At 37.9% G+C, this 19,877-nt stretch overlaps 1 protein-coding gene and 1 long non-coding RNA gene across 5 annotated transcripts in view; one reads left to right on the forward strand and one right to left on the reverse strand.

Annotated features, from left to right (window-relative positions):
• The first annotated feature begins 94 nt into the window (after window positions 1-94).
• The window catches only part of LOC140680581 (uncharacterized), a 43,682-nt gene continuing 23,899 nt past the window's right edge, over window positions 95-19,877 (forward strand). Inside the window, exon 1 of the long non-coding RNA XR_012051926.1 lies at window positions 95-552. This is a non-coding gene — a long non-coding RNA (uncharacterized lncRNA). The remainder of the gene's footprint in view (window positions 553-19,877) is intronic.
• LRGUK (leucine rich repeats and guanylate kinase domain containing) overlaps window positions 1,455-19,877 on the reverse strand; it is a 54,293-nt gene continuing 35,870 nt past the window's right edge. For 2 of the 4 annotated variants that reach the window (XM_072918458.1, XM_072918475.1), the window contains 4 exons: window positions 15,157-15,314; window positions 13,712-13,770; window positions 3,348-3,505; window positions 1,455-2,141 (listed from right to left, as the gene is read on the reverse strand). In XM_072918458.1, coding sequence (XP_072774559.1) covers window positions 2,041-2,141; window positions 3,348-3,505; window positions 13,712-13,770; window positions 15,157-15,314 — 476 coding nt within the window. In that variant the 3' untranslated portion in view covers window positions 1,455-2,040. Of the gene's footprint in view, window positions 2,142-3,347; window positions 3,506-7,344; window positions 7,650-8,848; window positions 9,045-13,711; window positions 13,771-15,156; window positions 15,315-19,877 lie in introns of those variants that run through there. The other 2 variants (XM_072918463.1, XM_072918470.1) reach the window with 2 other exon arrangements.

Consider the following 19,877-nt stretch of genomic DNA (forward strand, 5'->3'; position numbering starts at 1 on the left):
CCGCCGCAGCGCGGCTCCCGGCGGGCACCCAGGGCGGGGCACTATGGGAGTTGTAGTTCTGGGTGGAATGGCGGCGCTGAGGTGGCGTCAGGGGGAGGCGCGGCTCCGGCGCTGTTTGTGGTGAGGAGCGGCGCGTAATTGACTTTTTGGGGTCATTTAGTGACCCTAAAACGCCAGTTAGAGGCACTTCCTAAGGATTCGGTGCCGAGGAAATTTTTCGCTGTTCAAAATAATAATTATTGTTGGAAGCGAGAGCTGGGAATGTTCCCCTGGAGAGGAGAAGGATCCAGGGAGAGCTTCCAGCACATTCCAGGGCCTGAAGGGGCTCCAGGAGAGCTGCAGAGGGACTGGGGACAAGGCCTGCAGGGACAGGACACAGGGAATGGCTCCCACTGCCAGAGAGCAGCCATGGATGGGATCTTGGGAATGAGGAATTCCTGGCTGGGCTGGGATTGTCAGAGCAGCTGGGGCTGCCCCTGGATCCCTGGAATGCCCAAGGAAGGACTGGAGCACCCTGAGATCATGGCAGGTGTCCCTGGAATGAGCTTTGAGGTCCCTTCCCACCCAAACCATTCCGGGATTCTGGGATCAAGCAGGCCCAGAATCCATCCCGAGGGATTTTTATGGAAGTTGGGGATGGCAAAGGGAAGGGAGACCCTTCCTGGAGTTCCGAGATTCCCAGTGAAGCCTCCAAATCCCAAAATTCCTTCCTGGAGCAGAGTCAGAGTGGGGATGGATCCAATGCCAGGCTGGGAGAGCTGGGAATGGAGGGAATTCCCTGGGAAAGGGAGATTGGGGTGGGATTTTGGGAATGAGGAATTCCTGTCTGGGCTGGAATTGCCAGAGCAGCTGGGGCTGCCCCTGGATCCCTGGAATGTCCAAGGCCAGGCTGGAGCAGCGTGGGACAGTGGGAGATGTCCTGGACACTGGATGGGATTTAAGGTCCCTTCCTACCCAACCATTCCATGATTCCATGGTTTGCTGCAGGATTTTGGATGGTTTTTCAATCCAGTCCTCACTGAACTGCCTTGGCCAAGAAAACCCCAAAATTTTGCAGTTTTGGGGTTTTGGGAGCTCCCAGTTTTGGCTGTGAGCTCCCTGTGCCCCAGGGCTACGGAATCACTTCTTGTTCTGCCAAAATCCAGAAAATCATGAAAATCTGAACGTGAAAATCTGGAGCCTTGGAAGAGCTGCTGATCTTCAGCTGGAGGATCCCGCTCCGTGGAAATGCTTCCTAAAAAGCTTTGGAATTTGAGGCTCCCTGAATCTGAATTACTCACCCTGAGCTGCTTGGTGTAATTCATCCAATTTAATCAACAAAACCCTTGGCTCTTCCATGGCTCCAAACTGGGACAAAATCCCATTTTCTGTGCAGGGAAAGGGCTCTGAGGAGGAACCTGCTGAGGCAAAAGGCTCTGGAAGTAGAAGGCAACAAAAATTAATCAGGACAAATGTTAATTCAGGAGTTTTATTGTCTTGTGAAAACCCAAATCTTCACTCACTTCCTACCCCCCTTCAGCTGGTTCTCAGTAATTCTCATTTTTGCTGATGGCTCCTCGCTGGGTTGTTTAAATCCACTTGCAAATCAAATAATTTTGATTCAACCACATTTTATTTAAAAAAGCCCCAACTCTGAACTGGTTTTGCTCCCAATTTCCCTCTGAACTTTTCACAAAATCCCTCTTCTAAATAATTCACCAGTCCTACAACACAGACAATATTATCAAATGCCCTGGTGCTTCCACACCTCAATTAAATCTATAAAATTAATGGAAGATACAATTCCACGGTAGAAAAAAAATCTCCACCATTTCCCAACTGAGAGTGCCCGGGGAAATAATTTCTGGCTTTGGGAAACACAGAAATTGCTTTTTAATAAAGTTATAAATAAATAACCCTTTTTTTTTTTTTTTTTTTTTTGAGAGTTAATCAGAAATGGATTCAGCAATAATATTTGATAGATTTTGAAGAGCAAGAGATGGAAAAGCAGGGTTAGGAAGAGTCAGTGTGACAGAACAGAAATCGGGATGGATGTGGCCGTCAGGGGTTCGTGTTTGTCTGTCCAGGTGGGATTCGAGGCAGGACAGGAGAAGACCCCAACTTGGCCTTGCTGGATTTCCTCAGGAGGTTCTCACCAGCCTCTGCAGGAATTAGAGAAGGAAAGAGGGATTTTATTCCAATGAAAAGTGAAGATTTACCACAGATTTCCAGTGGTTTTGGGGGAATATCTTGACTTCATCCACTCTAATCAGTCACTGTTTTTGTTTTTTTTTTTTAATATTTGGAATTCTGGAAGTGTCCAGCATTGGGTGGGGCTTGGAGCAATATGGGATGGTGGGAATTGTCCCCCACCATGGCAGGGATGATTTTGTGTAGGAATCCAGGGCTTCCCTCTGGCTGCCCTGGCAGGTCTGGGACCGTGGCAGGGGTCAGGAACCCCCCTGGACAGAGCCCCCAGAGACACTGGCTGTGATCTCTGTCCATGGAAAAGAGTTTTCAATCTTACAGGATCAATTACAAGCTCTGAGTGTTTGATATAAGGAATAATTAAATGTGGCACGGGTGCAAAAGTAAAATTTTAGGTTTCTAGATAATGGGTCCAAAGGGGACAAGATGGAGGAAATTGGGTGTGTCTTGTCCTTTTTCTCCTTCTTCATGCCCTCCATGTTTCACTGTGCTGTTGGCATTTTTCTGTTGGTTCAGGCTGGGGACACACTGTCCAACGTAGGTGACAGATATTGGCACGTTATTGTAAATCCAGCACAGGTAGTTTGTGGTATTTAATGTTTGTAACATCCCACTGAGGGCAGAGCCCCACACGCTGCCCTGCAGGACAGAGCTGCGGCAGGGCAGCAGAACATGTTAGAGATAAACAGAATAAACAACCTTGAAACCAGCACAGACCAATTATGGCTCTTCTTTAAGAGAAACGGGGCTGACAGACAGAGACTTTCTGCAATCTCGGGATCATCAACACCTCAGATTCCGACAATTTTGAAGATCCCTCCCAAGCTGTTGGAACTCAAAATGTCCCTCAGACATTTTTGGAGGTTCCAGGCCCAGGTCAGAAGCATTTGAGACCCTGGCAGGCAGCTGGAAACAGCTGTGATTTTGGGTTTGAGCCATGGAATGATTTACCAACCTTGCAGGAAGAACAAGGAGTCACAAAAGTTTAGATATTAGAGTAGAAGTCACAAAATAGAGGGAAGAATTTTTGAGTGCTGTACAGGGGGGTTTTAGTTTTGTACATGGGGGTCAGAAGTTTTAAGATGGAGGGATTTGGCCCTGCCCTGTCCTCCCTCTTTCTCCTTCCTTACTTCCATGCTCTTGGTGATGTTGGCACCGACCTTTTGAGGTGTCCACTCCTTTTCCAGCTGCTCTGGCTTTTCCAGGGAGGTGCCTCCGAGGGATGGGAAACTTGGTCCACACAACTTGTTCTGCTCTGGCAGGAGCTGCACCAGGTGGGACAGAAAAGCGTCCCCTGAGACGCCCAAATTCCCTGGAGCTGCGGGGAGAAATAAAAATCTGCTTTAAAAGAGGAGGAAAAAAGGAAATTCATCGTGTCCGACAGAGGTGCTGATGTTTCACCTCCAAAGCTCAGCTGAGAAATGAACCCCAGCACTTCCCATGCCACAAAACCCCATCCCAAATCCCCTCAGAACTTTGGGAGATTCCCAAAGGCAACACCCACAACTCTCAATTTGTGTTGCTTGACTTAATTAATCAAGAATTTAATTAATCAGGGCCAATAACGAGGTCCAGCAGCAGATCGGGGTTGGAGCTCCTTGGATTGCAATTCCCAAACTTATGGAGCAGCACTGCAAGGAAGAATTCCAAGTAAATAAATTTTAAAAATTCCTTCAAAAGTTTGCTGTAAACCCCAGGGAGAGCAAAAACCTCGAGGAGCACCTCTGGGTTGTTGTATCTCCTGCAGAAAAAAAAATCCAAATTTCTTCACTGCAGAAAATCCAGAGCCAAAATCTGAGTGCTCAGACCCCACTGGAGCTTCCTCTGATAAAAACTTCCCATTTCCATCCAGATTTCATCCATTATTCCAAAGAAAGCAAGGAAAAGGCCTTAGAATGGTTGTTTTTTTTTTTTTTTGTTAATATTATGAAGATTATTTTTTTAATATGAAAAAATGTTTTTTTTTGTGGTTCTTATGAATGGCTGGTAGTTGTTCAGTGAAATTTGTAATTGTGATTTTTTTTTTTAAATAAGTTTTAAATTTATTTTTTAAAAGTTTTTTTGTTGTGTTTATGGATTATGTTTTGATCGATCAAAGATTTCTCTGGCACTGCTTCAGACATTCCAGAATGTCTCTGGTCTGAGGCAGCTCAGAGATTTAGGATTGATGGATTGATGGATTTATGAATCTGGGAGGGAGTTCAAAGATTATCCACCCTGACCTCATCCATGGTGCAGAAATCCAAAATAATTCCACCCTGTCCTTCCTGCAAGGAGTAAAAATGTGGTGTAAAAACATGGAAATTCCATGAGAAATGGGGAATTTTTTGCTACCAGAGGTATTGGCAAAGCTTTAGAGAATTCCGTCACTGCCTTCAAGGGGAAGGAATATTTTATCATGGAAAAGGGAATATTTTATCCTAGAAAAAAGAACATTTTATCCTGGAAAAAGGAACATTTTATCCTGTGAAATAATTTTTTTTTTCCTAGAAAATGAACATTTTATCTGGTGAAAGGAATATTTTATCTTGGAAAATAAATATTTTGTCCCAGAAAAAAAAAAAAAAATTATCCCAGAAAACGAACATTTTATCCTCTGAAAGGAACATTTTATCCTGGAAAAGGAATATTTTATCCTGGAAAAAGGAATATTTTATTCCACGAAAGGAATACTTTATTCTGGAAAAGGAACATTTTATCCTGGAAAAAGGAACATTTTATCCTGTGAAATGACTATTTTTTCCTAGAAAATGAACATTTTATCTAGTGAAAGGAATATTTTATCTTGGAAAATAAACATTTTGTCACAGAAAATAAATATTTTATCCCAGAAAATGAACATTTTATCCTCTGAAAGGAACATTTTATCCTCTGAAAGGAACATTTTATCCTGGAAAAAGGAATATCTTATTCCATGAAAGGAATACTTTATTCTGGAAAAGGAACATTTTATCCTGTGAAAGGAATTGAGATGTCCTAGGTGCTTAGAAGGAATAAAACCTCCCTCTCTTTCCTGCTTTTTCCAGGACACTTCCAGGGAGGTTCCAAAATTCCATATCCAGAGAAAGATCCACTCTCTTGCTTAAAGGCACCACGGGGTTCAGCACTTGGTGCAATTTAAGGACCACAAATTTCAAAATTTTTTTGTTAAATTCTTGAAGAATTTCAAGCTCATGATATCTCCTAAATGCCACCAGTACCGTCCTGCTGAATCATCTCCAACCTGGTCTTGGACACTTCCAGGGAGGTTCCAAAATTCCAAATCCAGAGCAAGATCCACTCTCTTGCTTAAAGGCACCACGGGGTTCAGCACCTGGTGCAATTTAAGGACCACAAATTTAAAAATTTTTTGGTTCAATTCTTGAAGAATTTCAAGCTCATGAGATCTCCCAAATGTCACCAGCACTGTCCTGCTGAATCATCTCCAACCTGGCCTTGGACACGTCCTGGGAGGTTCCAAAATTCCAAATCCAGAGAAAGATCCATTCTCTGGCTCAGAGGCACCTTGGGGTTCAGCACCTGGTGCAATTTATGGACCACAAATTTCAAGATTTTTTGGTTCAATTCTTGAAGAACTTCAAGCTCATGAGATCTCCTAAATGCCACCAGTACTGTCCTGCTGAGTCCTCTCCAACCTGGTCTTGGACACTTCCAGGGAGGTTCCATAATTCCAGAGAAAAATCCACTCTTGCTCAGAGGCAACTCAGTGCAATTTAAGGACCACAAATTTCAAGATTTTTTGGTTGAACTCTTGAAGAACTTCAAGCTCATCGTCTCTCCCAAACGCCACTCGGCAGGAACCGTGCTAATCATGCAGAGAGAGAATAAATCTGATTTTTACGCCACATTTCTCACTCCAATTCTTGTTTTCCACACCTGCGCCGAGTTTCTCTCAGCACCTTTTGCCCTTCAAAGAAAACTCTTGAAAATCCCTTTTTGTGGGTAAAATAAAACCATTCCATGAGAAACGGGGAATTTTTTGCTACCAGAGGTATTGGCGAAGCTTTAGAGAATTCTGTCACTGCCTTCAAGGGGAAGGAATATTTTATCATGAAGTTCCAAGAGAGGGGAAGTTCCAGGAGAGGGGAAGTTCCAGGGGAGGGGAAATTCCAGGGGAGGGGAAATTCCAAGACAGGGAAAGTTCCAGGAGAGGGGAAGTTCGAAGAGAGGGGAAGTTCCAAGAGAGGGGGAGTTCCAGGAGACGGGAAATTCCAAGAGAGGGGAAATTCCAAGAGAAAGGAAGTTCCAAGAGAACGGAAGTTCCAGGGGAGGGGGAGTTCCAAGAGAGGGGAAATTCCAAGACAGGGGAAGTTCCAAGAGAGGGGAAATTCCAAGACAGGGGAAGTTCCAAGAGAGGGGAAATTCCAAGAGAAGGGAAGTTCCAGGAGAGGGGGAATTCCAAGAGAAAGGAAGTTCCAAGAGAATGGAAGTTCCAAGAGAAAGGAAGTTCCAAGAGAGGGGAAATTCCAAGAGAGGGGAAGTTCCAAGAGAAAGGAAGTTCCAAGAGAACGGAAGTTCCAGGGGAGGGGGAGTTCCAAGAGAGGGGAAATTCCAAGAGAGGGGAACTTCCAGAAGAGGGGGAGTTCCAAGAGAAAGGAAGTTCCAGGAGAGGGGAAATTCCAAGAGAACGGAAGTTTAAAGAGAACGGAAGTTCTAAGAGAGGGGAAATTCCAAGAGACGGGAAATTCCAAGAGAGGGGAACTTCCAGAAGAGGGGGAGTTCCAAGAGAGAGGAAGTTCCAAGAGAGGGGAAGTTCCAGGAGAGGGGAAGTTCAAAGAGACGGGAAATTCCAAGACAGGGGAAGTTCCAAGAGAACAGAAGTTTAAAGAGGATGGAAGTTCCAAGAGAGGGGAAATTCCAAGAGACGGGAAATTCCAAGAGAGGGGAACTTCCAGAAGAGGGGGAGTTCCAAGAGAACGGAAGTTCCAGGAGAGGTGAAGTTCCAAGAGAACGGAAGTTCCAGGAGAGGGGAAATTCCAGGAGAACGGAAGTTCCAAGAGAACAGAAGTTCCAAGACAGCGTCTGGCCCCTTGGAGACCCCTTATCAGGGCGCTCCAAGGTGGGCTGGAACAAGACTTGGGCCAATGGGGTCACAGACACCTGATGCTTCAGGGGAGGGTTACAGGTGTGGGATGAACCAATCATTGGGGTGAGATCCAACATTCCATTTGACTTTTGGACCTACCTGTAGGTAAGGGCATTGTCCAACCAGAAGAGGGGATTGTTTTCATCCTGGCTGTACTTTTGTAAATCTTTTGCCAGGCCATCATATTTATTCATCCTCCCCAACAATCGGGATGTTGATGGTTTCAGTTCATCCCACCCCAAAAGGAGCTCACCTGCTCTCGGGGGCAGCCCGGGGCACGTTCAGCTCCTGGTGGCCTCTCCTGGTCCTTGAGGACAGAGGTGGGAGCGGCTTTGGGAGCTGCAGGTGGGAACAGCCGGAGTCGGGATCCACATCCCTGAAACACCCAAAAATAAAGTTCTGGTCACACCGGGAACACAGAGCAGCAGAGGGCAACTTAGAGAGAAATTGAGATTTATTTTTTTTATTTAGCACAGCCCAAATGAGGTGAGGATAATCAGAAATTGGGATATTATTATTATTATTATTATTATTATCATCATCATCATCATCATCATTATTATTATTATTTAGCACAGCTCAAGTGCGGCGAGGTTCATCAGAAATTGAGAATTTTTTTTGTTTTTATTATTTAGCACAGCCCAAGTGAGCTGAGGTTCATCAGAAATTGAGATTTTATTATTATTATTATTTAGTACAGCTCAAGTGGGGTGAGGTTAATCCAAAATCGAGATTTTTTATTATTATTATTTAGCACAGTTCACGTGGGGTGAAGTTCATTAGAAATTGAGATTTTTTTATTACTATTATTTATCACAGCCCAAGTGGGGTGAAGTTAACCAGAAATTGAGATTTTTATTTTATTATTTAGCACAGCTCAAGTGGGGTGAAATTAACCAGAATTTGAGATTTTTAAATTATTATTTAGCACAGCCCAGGTGAGGTGAGTTTCATCAGAAATTGAGACTTTTTTTCTATTATTATTTATCACAACCCAAGTGAGGTGAGATTAATCATAAACTGAGATTTTAAAAAATTATTATTTAGCACAGCCCAAGTGGGGTGAAGTTATCCAGAAATTGAGATTTTTAAATTATTATTTAGCACAGCCCAGGTGAGGTGAGTTTCATCAGAAATTGAGAATTTTTTTTATTATTATTTTGCATAGCCCAAGTGGGGTGACATTAATCAGAAATTGAGATTTTTAAAATTTTTTTTTTAATTTAGCACAGCCCAAGTGGGGTGAGGTTCATCAGAATTTGAGATTTTTTTTTTTCAATTTTTTTTTTTAATTTATCACAGCCCAAGTGGGATGAGGTTAACCCCTCTCCTTGTGGAATAGCTCCCAAAGTGAAGAATTTGTTTTAAAACAACTAAAAACCAACAATTCTGGTAAATTTTTGTGGACACCACTTCATTTCCAGATTTAAACCCAAGAGAAGCAGCGAAATGAGAGAAACCCTTAATAAAATGCTGAGCTAAGAAGTTTTAGAGGTCTTTTCCCACCCTAATGATGCTCTAAATCTGTGATTCTGAAAAATTAAATTAATTAAAACCACGCAAACAACCGCTGAAATCAGTCAGGGCAATGAGACATCCAAACGACTTTAATTCCACCTGCACGCAGCCAGAGGCAAGGAATAATTTGAATTTCAGGATCCAAATTGATGCAGATCAGCCTGCAGGGTTGCCATAAATAAAAGAAGTTGGATTTTTGTGTGACACCGCCTCGAATTTTCTGCCAGGCTCAGGAAAACTGAGCAATATATTTCTGTTCAAATTAAAAATATGCAATAAGGAGATTAATCTTTTAATATTTGCTGATGCCCCAGAAGGTTTTCAGTGCTGGAGGAAGTTTATTGCTATTTTTGGCAGCAGGTTTAGATATTTTTCGTAAGATTTTGATTTATTTTTAATTAAAATAGGCTTCTCTGGCCTCTACCAGTTCTGGTCACGGGCAGGTATTTCTGCTGGGTGAGCTGGAAATGATGAAATACTAAAATTACTGAATTTTTTTTCTCATTTCATGACAGAAAAAATGCCTGGATTTTTATATATTATATTATATTATATTTATAATATAATATAATATAATATAATATAATATAATATAATATAATATAATATAATATAATATAATATAATATAATATAATATAATATAATATAATATAATATAATATAATATAATATAATATAATATAATATAATATTACGTAACGTAACGTAACATAATATAATTAATACAATTAATATAATATACTATATACATATATTTTATATTATATATTATATAATATATAAAATATATATTATACATAATCTATATAAAATTTTATATATATATACACATATATATATTTAATATTTAATATATAATATTTTATATATAATATATATAAAAATCTGCTTTGCACTGATAACTCTTTTTAACCAGAGGAATCAGGACCCAAATCCTCAACAAAAAATCCTAAATAAAATCTTAAATAAAACACTGCTCAGAACATTGATGCAGATAAAATCTGGTACAACAGCTAAAAAAAATATAAAATCTTCCATTGTGGAAAATTTTAGCTGATCAAATTATTATTTCCATGTGCTAAAAATACACAGAATCTTTTACCTGTATAATTCATGAATTTGGGCTTTTGAAATGATAATCTTTGTAAAATATTTGGTTTTGGTTGCTTCAGGTTTCCTGCAAAGCCCTGAGAGCAGAGTTTCCTGTTATTTCCCCAAATAAAAATTAAATTTAAATACAAATTTAAAGAAATAAAAATTAAGATTAATCAGATTTTATCCATTTGATTCTCTTCATTGGTTCCACAGAATGGTTTGGGTAGAAGGGACCTCAAAACTCCCGTGGGCAGGGACACCTAAATCAACAATGAAATCAGAATTAAATCAAGAATGAAATCTTGATTTAACTCTGAATTAATTCTTGATTTAACTCTTGATTTAATTCTGATTTAATTCTTGATTTAACTCTTGATTTAATTCTGATTTAATTCTTGATTTAACTCTTGATTTATTTATGATTTCATTCTTGATTTAATTCTGATTTCATTCTTGATTTAACTCTTGATTTAATTCTGAATTAATTCTTGATTCAACTCTTGATTTAATTCTGATTTAACTCTTGATTTAATTCTGATTTAACTCTTGATTTAATTCTGATTTCATTATTGAATTAATTCTGAATTCATTCTTGCTTTAATTCTGAATTAATTCTGATTTAATTCTGATTTCATTCTTGATTTAACTCTTGATTTAATTTTGATTTAATTCTTGATTTAATTCCGATTTAATTCTGAATTAACTCTTGATTTAACTCTTGATTTAATTCTGATTTAACTCTTGATTTAATTCTGATTTCATATCGATTTAATTCTGAATTAATTCTTGATTTAATTCTGAATTAATTCTTGATTTAATTCTGAATTAATTCTTGATTTAATTCTGAATTAATTCTTGATTTAATTCTGATTTCATTATTGATTTAATTCTGAATTAACTCTTGATTAATTCTGATTTAATTCTTGATTTAATTCTTGATTTAATTCTTGACTTAATTCTGATCTAATTATTTATTTAATTCTGAATTAATTTTTGATTTAATTTTGATTTAATTCTGTTTTAATTCCCTCATTTTAAAATAATCTAAAATGAATGAATCAACTACTTAAAAAAACCTTTTATTTCAGTAAAGATTTGCAAAATGCATCTGTCTATAAGCTTGAAACATTGTTTTTTTAGAGATAATTTAATTCTGGAGGTTTTAATAATTTGCTTTATTTCTCTTTTTAGACTCTGTCACTGGAATAATCCCTACCAGCACATCTGGAATGAGCTGAACTTTTCTGGTTTTTCTGCTGCTTTAAATTCCACCACTCTGATTTTTTTTTCCACAGCAGGCAGGGAAAAAATTTGGATTAGGAAGATTTACACCAGGGGGAAAGGCAGGAGAGCCACAAAAAATCAATCAAAGAAGATTTATTGAGATTTCTTGAGTTTTTAACCCATTTTTGGAGGATGAAGAGGAAGAAAGGCAGTCAAGATAAACTCTATTAAAAATAGTAAAAAAAAATAAAATTAAGACTTGGAATCAGCTTTAAAAATCTTATTTAAATAGAGATAGTCACTGCAGAAAAATAGATTTAAATAGATATTTAAATAGAGATATCCACTGCAGAAAAATATATTTAAATAGATATTTAAATAGAGATATCCACTGCAGAAAAATATATTTAAATAGAGATATCCAGTGCAGAAAAAAAAACCAAACCTGTGTTGACCTTCCAACACTAATTATTAGGGCTAAAAAATCACCTCAGGGACCGTGAGCTGCCAAAATAATGTTCTTTTTTCCTTCTCCCAGGAAAACTTGTAATAATTTCATCATTTTGGAGCAGTTCCGTGTGGCTGGGAGATTTTCAGCTGCACTCCCAAGCCAAAAACCAGGGAGGTTGTGATTTATTTGGAGGATTGGATCAAAAAAATGAAATTTCACTGTGAGATTTGTAACCCCTGATAGTTTCTGCTCACTCATCCCTCAGAGGGATGGGAAAAAAACCTAAAAAGTGGGGAAAAACCCTAAAAAATAGGAAGAAACCCTAAAAAATGGGGAAAAAAAGTCCTAAAAAGTGAGGAAGAAACCCTAAAAAATGAAGAAGAAACCCTAAAAAGTGAGAAAAAAAACCCTAAAAAGTGGAGAAGGAACTCTAAAAAGTGAGGAAGAAACCCTAAAAAATAGGAAGAAACCCCAAAAAGTGGAAAAGAAACCCTAAAAAGTGGAGAAGAAACCCTAAAAAGTGGAGAAGAAACTCTAAAAAATGGGGAAGAAACCCTAAAAAGTGACAAAGAAACGCTGAAAATTGGAGAAGAAACCCTAAAAAATGGGGAAGAAAAGATAAAAAGTGTAGAAGAAACCCTAAAAAGTGGGGAAGAAACACTAAAAAATAGTAAGAAACCCTAAAAAGTGAAAAAGAAACCCTAAAAAGTGAGGAAGAAACCCTAAAAATGAGGAAGGAACTCTAAAAAGTGAGGAAGAAACCCTAAAAAATAGGAAGAAACCCTAAAAAGTGAAAAAGAAACCCTAAAAAGTGGAGAAGAAACCCTAAAAATTGAGGAAAAAACCCTAAAAAATGGAGAAGAAACCCTAAAAAGTGGAGAAGGAACCCTAAAAAATGGGGAAGAAACCCTAAAAAATGGGGGAAAAAACCCTAAAAAGTGAGGAAGAAACCCTAAAAAGTGAAAAAGAAACCCTAAAAAGTGGAGAGGAAACCCTAATAAGTGAAAAAGAAACCCTAAAAAGTGAAAAAGAAACCCTAAAAAGTGAAAAAGAAACCCTAAAAATTGGGGAGGAAACCCTAAAAAGTGGAGAAGGAACCCTAAAAAGTGAAAAAGAAACCCTAAAAATTGGGGAAGAAACCCTAAAAAATGGGGGAAAAAACCCTAAAAAGTGAGGAAGAAACCCTAATAAGTGAAAAAGAAACCCTAAAAAGTGAAAAAGAAACCCTAAAAAGTGAAAAAGAAACCCTAAAAATTGGGGAGGAAACCCTAAAAAGTGGAGAAGGAACCCTAAAAAGTGAAAAAGAAACCCTAAAAATTGGGGAAGAAACCCTAAAAAATGGGGGAAAAAACCCTAAAAAGTGAGGAAGGAACCCTAAAAAGTGAGGAAGGAACTCTAAAAAGTGAGGAAGAAACCCTAAAAAATAGGAAGAAACCCTAAAAAGTGAAAAAGAAACCCTAAAAAGTGGAGAGGAAACCCTAAAAAATGAGGAAGAAACCCTAAAAAATGGGGAAAAAAAACCCTAAAAAGTGAGGAAGAAACCCTAAATAGTGACAAAGAAACCCTAAAAATTGGAGAAGAAACCCTAAAAAATGGAGAAGAAAAGATAAAAAGTGGAGAAGAAACCCTAAAAAGTGGGGAAGAAACCCTAAAAAATGAGGAAGAAACCCTAAAAAATGGGGAAAAAAACCCCTAAAAAGTGAGGAAGAAACCCTAAATAGTGACAAAGAAACCCTAAAAATTGGAGAAGAAACCCTAAAAAATGGAGAAGAAAAGATAAAAAGTGGAGAAGAAACCCTAAAAAGTGGAGAGGAAACCCTAAAAAATGAGGAAGAAACCCTAAAAAGTGAAAAAGAAACCCTAAAAAGTGAAAAAGAAACCCTAAAAATTGGGGAAGAAACTCTAAAAACTGGGGAAGAAACCCTAAAAAGGGGAGAAGAAACCCTAAAAACTGGGGAAGAAACCCTAAAAAATGGGGATGAAACACTAAAAATGGAGAAGGAACCCTAAAAAATGGAGAAGACACCATAAAAAGTGGAGAAAAACCCTAAAAAGTGAGGAAGAAACCCTAAAATGGCGTTTTGGAGTTGATTGCAAGGAATTAATTTGGAATTAAATTGGAATTAAATTGGAATTATTCCAGGTTACCTGTGGAAAAGAATCCTCTGACGCGCTGCAGAGAAACGTCTTTGGAGCGAGGCTTCTTCCTGGGAAAGAAAATTAAAAATATTGACCAATTTTAAACAGAAATTTTAAATTATTTGTGGTGATTTTAATGTTTTGGATCCTCCTTTCTCCTGCTGAAATTCCAGGGGGACCCTTTTTTATTTCATTTTATTCTGTTAAATATAGAATTTTGACCTTTTTTTTTTTGTTTTTTTTTTAGCCCTGGGTTGATTGCAGGTTTAAAACCTCTCTGTTCTTACTTTTATAATTATAATAATTGCATAATTAATTACAGCCAGAGAAAACGAGGGCGGGAGGCTGCAGGGAATCCCAAAACTCACAGAAATTTCTTATTTTTTTATTTTTTATTTCAGTTCTCCTCGAGGTGAGGGGAGTGTGGTGACTCTGGTGACAGGACATTATTTAGGTGCCAAAATAATTTAAAATCCCAAATGTAACAGCTGAAAAATTTGGCTTTAGGGCTGCAGAAATATTTCTATTTTCCACATTTAATTTGGTCTAAAGAGGTGTCTGGGTTTCACCTTGAATGTTGACACGTGTGTGGAAAACCAGAACGAAATAACAATGTATGTATATATATAATATATATATATGTATATCATAAAAATATATTATATATATTTATTATATTTTTTTTATATATAAAAATATATAATTATATGTATATATATTTATATACATTTTATCTATACATATAAATATATATATAAAATATATATCTATTTATTATATTTCTTTTATATGTATATATATAAAAAATATATGTACTTTGTTATTTCATTCTGGTTTTCCACACATGTGTCAACAATATGTATATTGTGTCAAAAAAGATACATTATATATATATAATATATTTAAAATATATAAAATATATAAAAATATATATTATCTTATATAAATATGATATAATATAATATAATATGATATAATATAATATGATTATATGATATAATATAATATGATATGATATGATATAATATAATATGATATGATATAATATAATATGATATAATATGATATAATATGATATGATATAATATGATATGATATGATATGATATGATATGATATGATATGATATGATATGATATGATATGATATAATATGATATAATATAATATAATATAATATAATATAATATAATATAATATAATATAATATAATATAATATAATATAATATAATATAATATAATATAATATAATATAATATAATATAATATAATATAATATAATATAATATAATATAATATAATATAATATAATATAATATAATATAATATAAACCATTCCCAGCAGAACTGGGAAATGTTGTTGAAATCAGAACAGGACAGAGAACATTTTTTCCTTTAAAATTGAAAAAGTTTTGAGTGCAGTTCCTGGTTTGAGGTGCAGGAGCTGCTCCTTACCACGGAGCCCGGGGGTGCAGTCAGCATTTCCAGGAGCTCCCTGGGGTAGGTTTGGGCAGAAGGTTCCAAAATGTCACCAGAGGACGGAGTCCGAGAGCGCCGAGGAGTTCCTTGGCCTGGGGATGACTTCTCCTCTGGGAAGAGCTGGTTCCTGGAACCTGGGAAAGGCAATCCTCAATCAAAATATTCGGAATATAAACGGGAAGGAACATTTCCGTTTTCATTTTCCATCCCTGGGAGCGGCCCAGGCCTGCCTGGATTGGGGTTTGGTGGTGGCTTCGTGTGGGAGAGGTTTTCCAGCCACTTCTGTCAGCCAGAGAGAAGTTTGAGAAGAGGATCCATGTTTGATAAGGGGATCCATGTTTGTTAAGGGGATCCATGTTTGATTAGAGGATCCATGTTTGATAAGGGGATCCAAGTTTGATAAGGGGATCCAAGTTTGATAAGGGGATCCAAGTTTGATAAGGGGATCCATCTTTGATAAGGGGATCCATGTTTCATAAGAAGATCCATGTTTGATAAAAGGATCCATGTTTGATAAGGGGATCCATGTTTGATAAGGGGATCCATGTTTGATAAGGGGATCCATGTTTGATTAGAGGATCCATGTTTGATTAGAGGATCCATGTTTGATAAGGGGGTCCCTGTTTGATAAGAGAATCCATGTTTGATAAGGGGATCTATGATAAGAGGATCCATGTTTGATAAGGGGATCCATGTTTCATAAGAAGATCCATGTTTGATAAAAGGATCCATGTTTGACAAGGGGATCCATGTTTGATAAGGGGATCCATGTGTGATAAGAGGATCCATGATTGATAAGGGAATCCATGTTTGATAAGGGGATCCATGTGTGATAAGAGAATCCATTTTTGATAAGAGAATCCATGTTTGTAAGGGGATCCATGTTTGATTAGAGGATCCATGTTTGATAAGGGGGTCCCTGTTTGATAAGAGAATCCATGTTTGATAAGGGGATCTATGATAAGAGGATCCGTGTTTGATAAGAGGATCCATGTTTGATAAGGGGATCCATGTTTGATAAGAGGATCCATGTTTGATAAGAGGATCCATGTGTGATAAGAGGATCCATCTTTGATAAGGGGATCCATGTTTGATAAGGGGATCCATGTTTGATAAAAGGATCCGTGTTTGATTAGAAGATCCATCTTTGATAAGGGGATCCATGTTTCATAAGAAGATCCATGTTTGATAAAAGGATCCATGTTTGATTAGAGGATCCATTTTTGATAAGAGAATCCATGTTTGATTAGAGGATCCATGTTTGATTAGAGGATCCATGTTTGATTAGAGGATCCATGTTTGCTAAGAGGATCCATGTTTGCTAAGAGGATCCATGTTTGATAAGGGGATCCATGTTTGATAAGGGGATCCATGTGTGATAAGGGGATCCATGTGTGATAAGTGGATCCATGTGTGATAAGTGGATCCATGTTTACTCCTGAAAGAATTTCCTACCAAGCTTGTTGGTTTAGAAACCAAGAAAAAAAAAGGATAAATAAGAGAAGCTGCAACTGCCTGTTCCAATGAGCACTTTGTCTCTTGTGATCAATAAATGTAAATTATGATTTTTGTAAGAATGTATAAAAAGCATCCATGCATGAATAAAACCAGCTTGGAGCCTTCTGAAAATGGAGAGCGTTGCTTTGCATTGTGACCTTCTCAACTAGGACAGTTTTGGTTCGCTAATTTGAGATTTCCCCGCTAATGAGCGCTAATGACCGTGGTGTTCAGTGTTTGCTAATCACCAGTGCACTCACTACCATGTACTCACCTATTTCCTGCTGGGACTAGGGGAAAGGCAAAGCAACCTGAAAAGTTTCAAAGGCTATAAAGAGACATTTATTAACAGTAACTAAAAGGAAAAAAAAAAAAAAGAAATAAAAATCAAAACAAAAACTTTAGGATGCTTTTTCTCCCCTTACAACCTTTTCTTAATGACAAAGTAAAGAAACAAAACCCTAAAATTTCTGTCAGTTTATTGTTCTCCAGTTTTTTTCATCTTCCACACGTGTTTTTCACAGAAGTGTACACAGCTTTTTAGTAATTAGATAATTGATATTGCTGCTGCAAATACATTTTAAGTGATGTATGGAAGTAAATTCTGTAACTCCCATACAAAACCACCACAGGTTTGGAGAAACCTGGGAGAGTGGAAGGTGTCCCTGCCCATGGCACTGGGTGGGCTTTAAGGTCCCTTCACATAAATCAGTTTTTTTAAATCACAATTATTTTGAATAATTCAAATTATTTCAAAATTGGGAAAAAAAAATCCATGAACTGGGATTTATCCTGTGCATAAAATCACATCAAAATGTGAAATGATGCCATAGAAATAACTTTATAAATATTGTTTGGTGTTCTTTCCTCTGAGGGCTCTGGTTTGCCAGGGAAGTTGTGGATTCCCCATCCCTGGAATAGTCCAAGGTGTCAGGGTTGGAACTGGATGGGCTTTAAATTCCCTCCCAACCCAAACCATCCAGGATTTTCATCGTTTCAAATCACTGGATGCCATGGATGAAAGCTGCCAATGGAAGTACAAAGCATTATCAGCTCCAAAAATTGTTCAACTTCTGCTATTAAAAGATTTTTAAAAGAATTTATCTATTTTCTCTCTGTTTTTTTTTTTTTTTTTTTACTCTGTACACCAGCAAAAGATCTTGCCCAGCAGTTCATTAAAAAAAGAATTATAAACCTCTCATAATCTCCCACAAGCAATCTTCCCCCTCTCCAATCTCACTAAAAATCTCCCTTTTAAAGACAACCTTGGGGCAAGGTCTGCAAAATAAATTATTTCCCACAGTCCAGGAGAAGAGTGGAGCTCTAGAAATAAGAGAGTTGAACTTATTTAAACACCTCTAAATGGGGCTCTGAGTGAATTTAATGGTGTGTAGTAAATTTAAAAGTTACTTTATGAGCAGCAGGATTGCCAAAAATCTTGCAGTGTTAATGAAGTTTCTGTAAGTGACAAGCGACTCTCTGGAAGAGGAATACAAAGTCCTTTAAAGGAGCTTCAGATACTTAAATATATCTCCAAAAATACCAGGTTTATATAAAAATCTTTTCTTTTTAATCCTCAGGCTTTTCCCTTCTTTTCTAATCATCTCTCTAGGGTTTGGTGGGGTTTGTTGCCTTTGAGACAAAATGTCCCCAGCGTTTTTAAAGCAAGAAAATACAATATTATAGCAAATAAGGCAAGGAAATCACCTTTTTTTTCATATCAGATGAAGGTGGGAATTTCTGGAAATTAAAATAAAATCTACTTAATTTAAAGCTAAATAAGATTTTTCAGCAAAGTCTTCACTGCTGTAGCTCTGAGGAGCCACAATGTGTGCAGAAGCTTTTCCTGTGTCCGCTGGGAAATTAATATTATTCATTCTTCCATGATCCAAAATGACATGAAATTATGAACTGATGAATATTGCACTGTCCTTTATTAAAATTTACAGACATTTTGGCCTTTTTTCAGATGCTTTTATTTGCAGCCTTCCCCAGCTGTGGATATTGGCTCTGTGCTCCTGAGGGAATTGATTCTCCACCCTGCTCCAATGGATCTAAAATGGATCCAAACTAGGAAATTCCTGGAGTCAGAGGGAAAAGTTCCTAAAAATTTGCTTATTTTTAATTAATATTGCTCATTCTTTTACCATAATATCCTTTTTGTTTATTTTTTTTTTTTATTCCAGTAAAGTTCTTCTCCCTCTCTTTCCCTCCTGGCGTCAATTCTGTGGCTGCAGGATCAAGGAATTGATCTGTCTGAAAGTTACGGAGAGTTTTGGGGTTTGTGTTGTGCTAATTTAGGAATTGACATAATTTAATAGATTTAATAAATTTAGGAAATCATTTTTGGTTTGCTTTTGCTGTGTTAATTTAGGAATTGACATATTTAATAGATTTAATAAATTTAGGAAGTTACATAAGGAGGGTCTGGAGAGGAGGAGGTGAGGGGAGACTCCTCGGGGTCTCTCCAATCCCTGCTCCCTGTGACAGGGACAGGAAACAAGGGGAGCTGTGCCAGGTTTCGGTTGGATTTTGGGAAAATTTCTTCCCCCAGAGGGTGGTGGGCACTGCCAGGCTCCCCAGGGAATGGGCACATTCCCAAAACTCCTCCAGGAGCATTTGGACACCACTCCCTGGGTGGGATTTTGGGGTGTCTGCGCCTGGATGATCCTTGCGGGTCCCTTCCCCCTCAGGAATTCCATGGAATTCTGCCTGGAACCATTCCCTGACCCGAGTTACACAAGCAGGAATGAGAGCAGGCACTTGGATGAGCTGGAAGTGGCCATTCAGGGGTTAAAAGGCTTCTTTGAAACACACCACAGATCGTTTGGGATTGATGGCTCACCCCAAAACATGTGGAGTGGAGTTTTAAGTTGTCTTCTCATCTCATTATCCTGATTTTCCTGCTCCTTGGGCCATCCTGGGGAAGGGCAAAGGGAAGTCCCGGTGCCATCCCAGTTTTTTGTTGTGCCAGTTTGGGGGGCACAAAGTCCAGCCATGAGCACCCCTCACTTGGGATTTATCTGGAATGGGAGATCCAGAGCCCAAATCCATCCTCAGGAGTCAGCAAACTCCATCCAGAGCCCAAAAAAGAGTCAGAAATTCCATCCAGAGCCCAAATCCATCCTCAGGAGTCAGCAAACACCATCCAGAGACCAAAAAAGAGTCAGAAATTCCATCCAGAGCCCAAATCCATCCTC

Source organism: Taeniopygia guttata, chromosome 1A, assembly GCF_048771995.1.
Source record: "Taeniopygia guttata chromosome 1A, bTaeGut7.mat, whole genome shotgun sequence".
NCBI classification, from domain to species: domain Eukaryota; kingdom Metazoa; phylum Chordata; class Aves; order Passeriformes; family Estrildidae; genus Taeniopygia; species Taeniopygia guttata.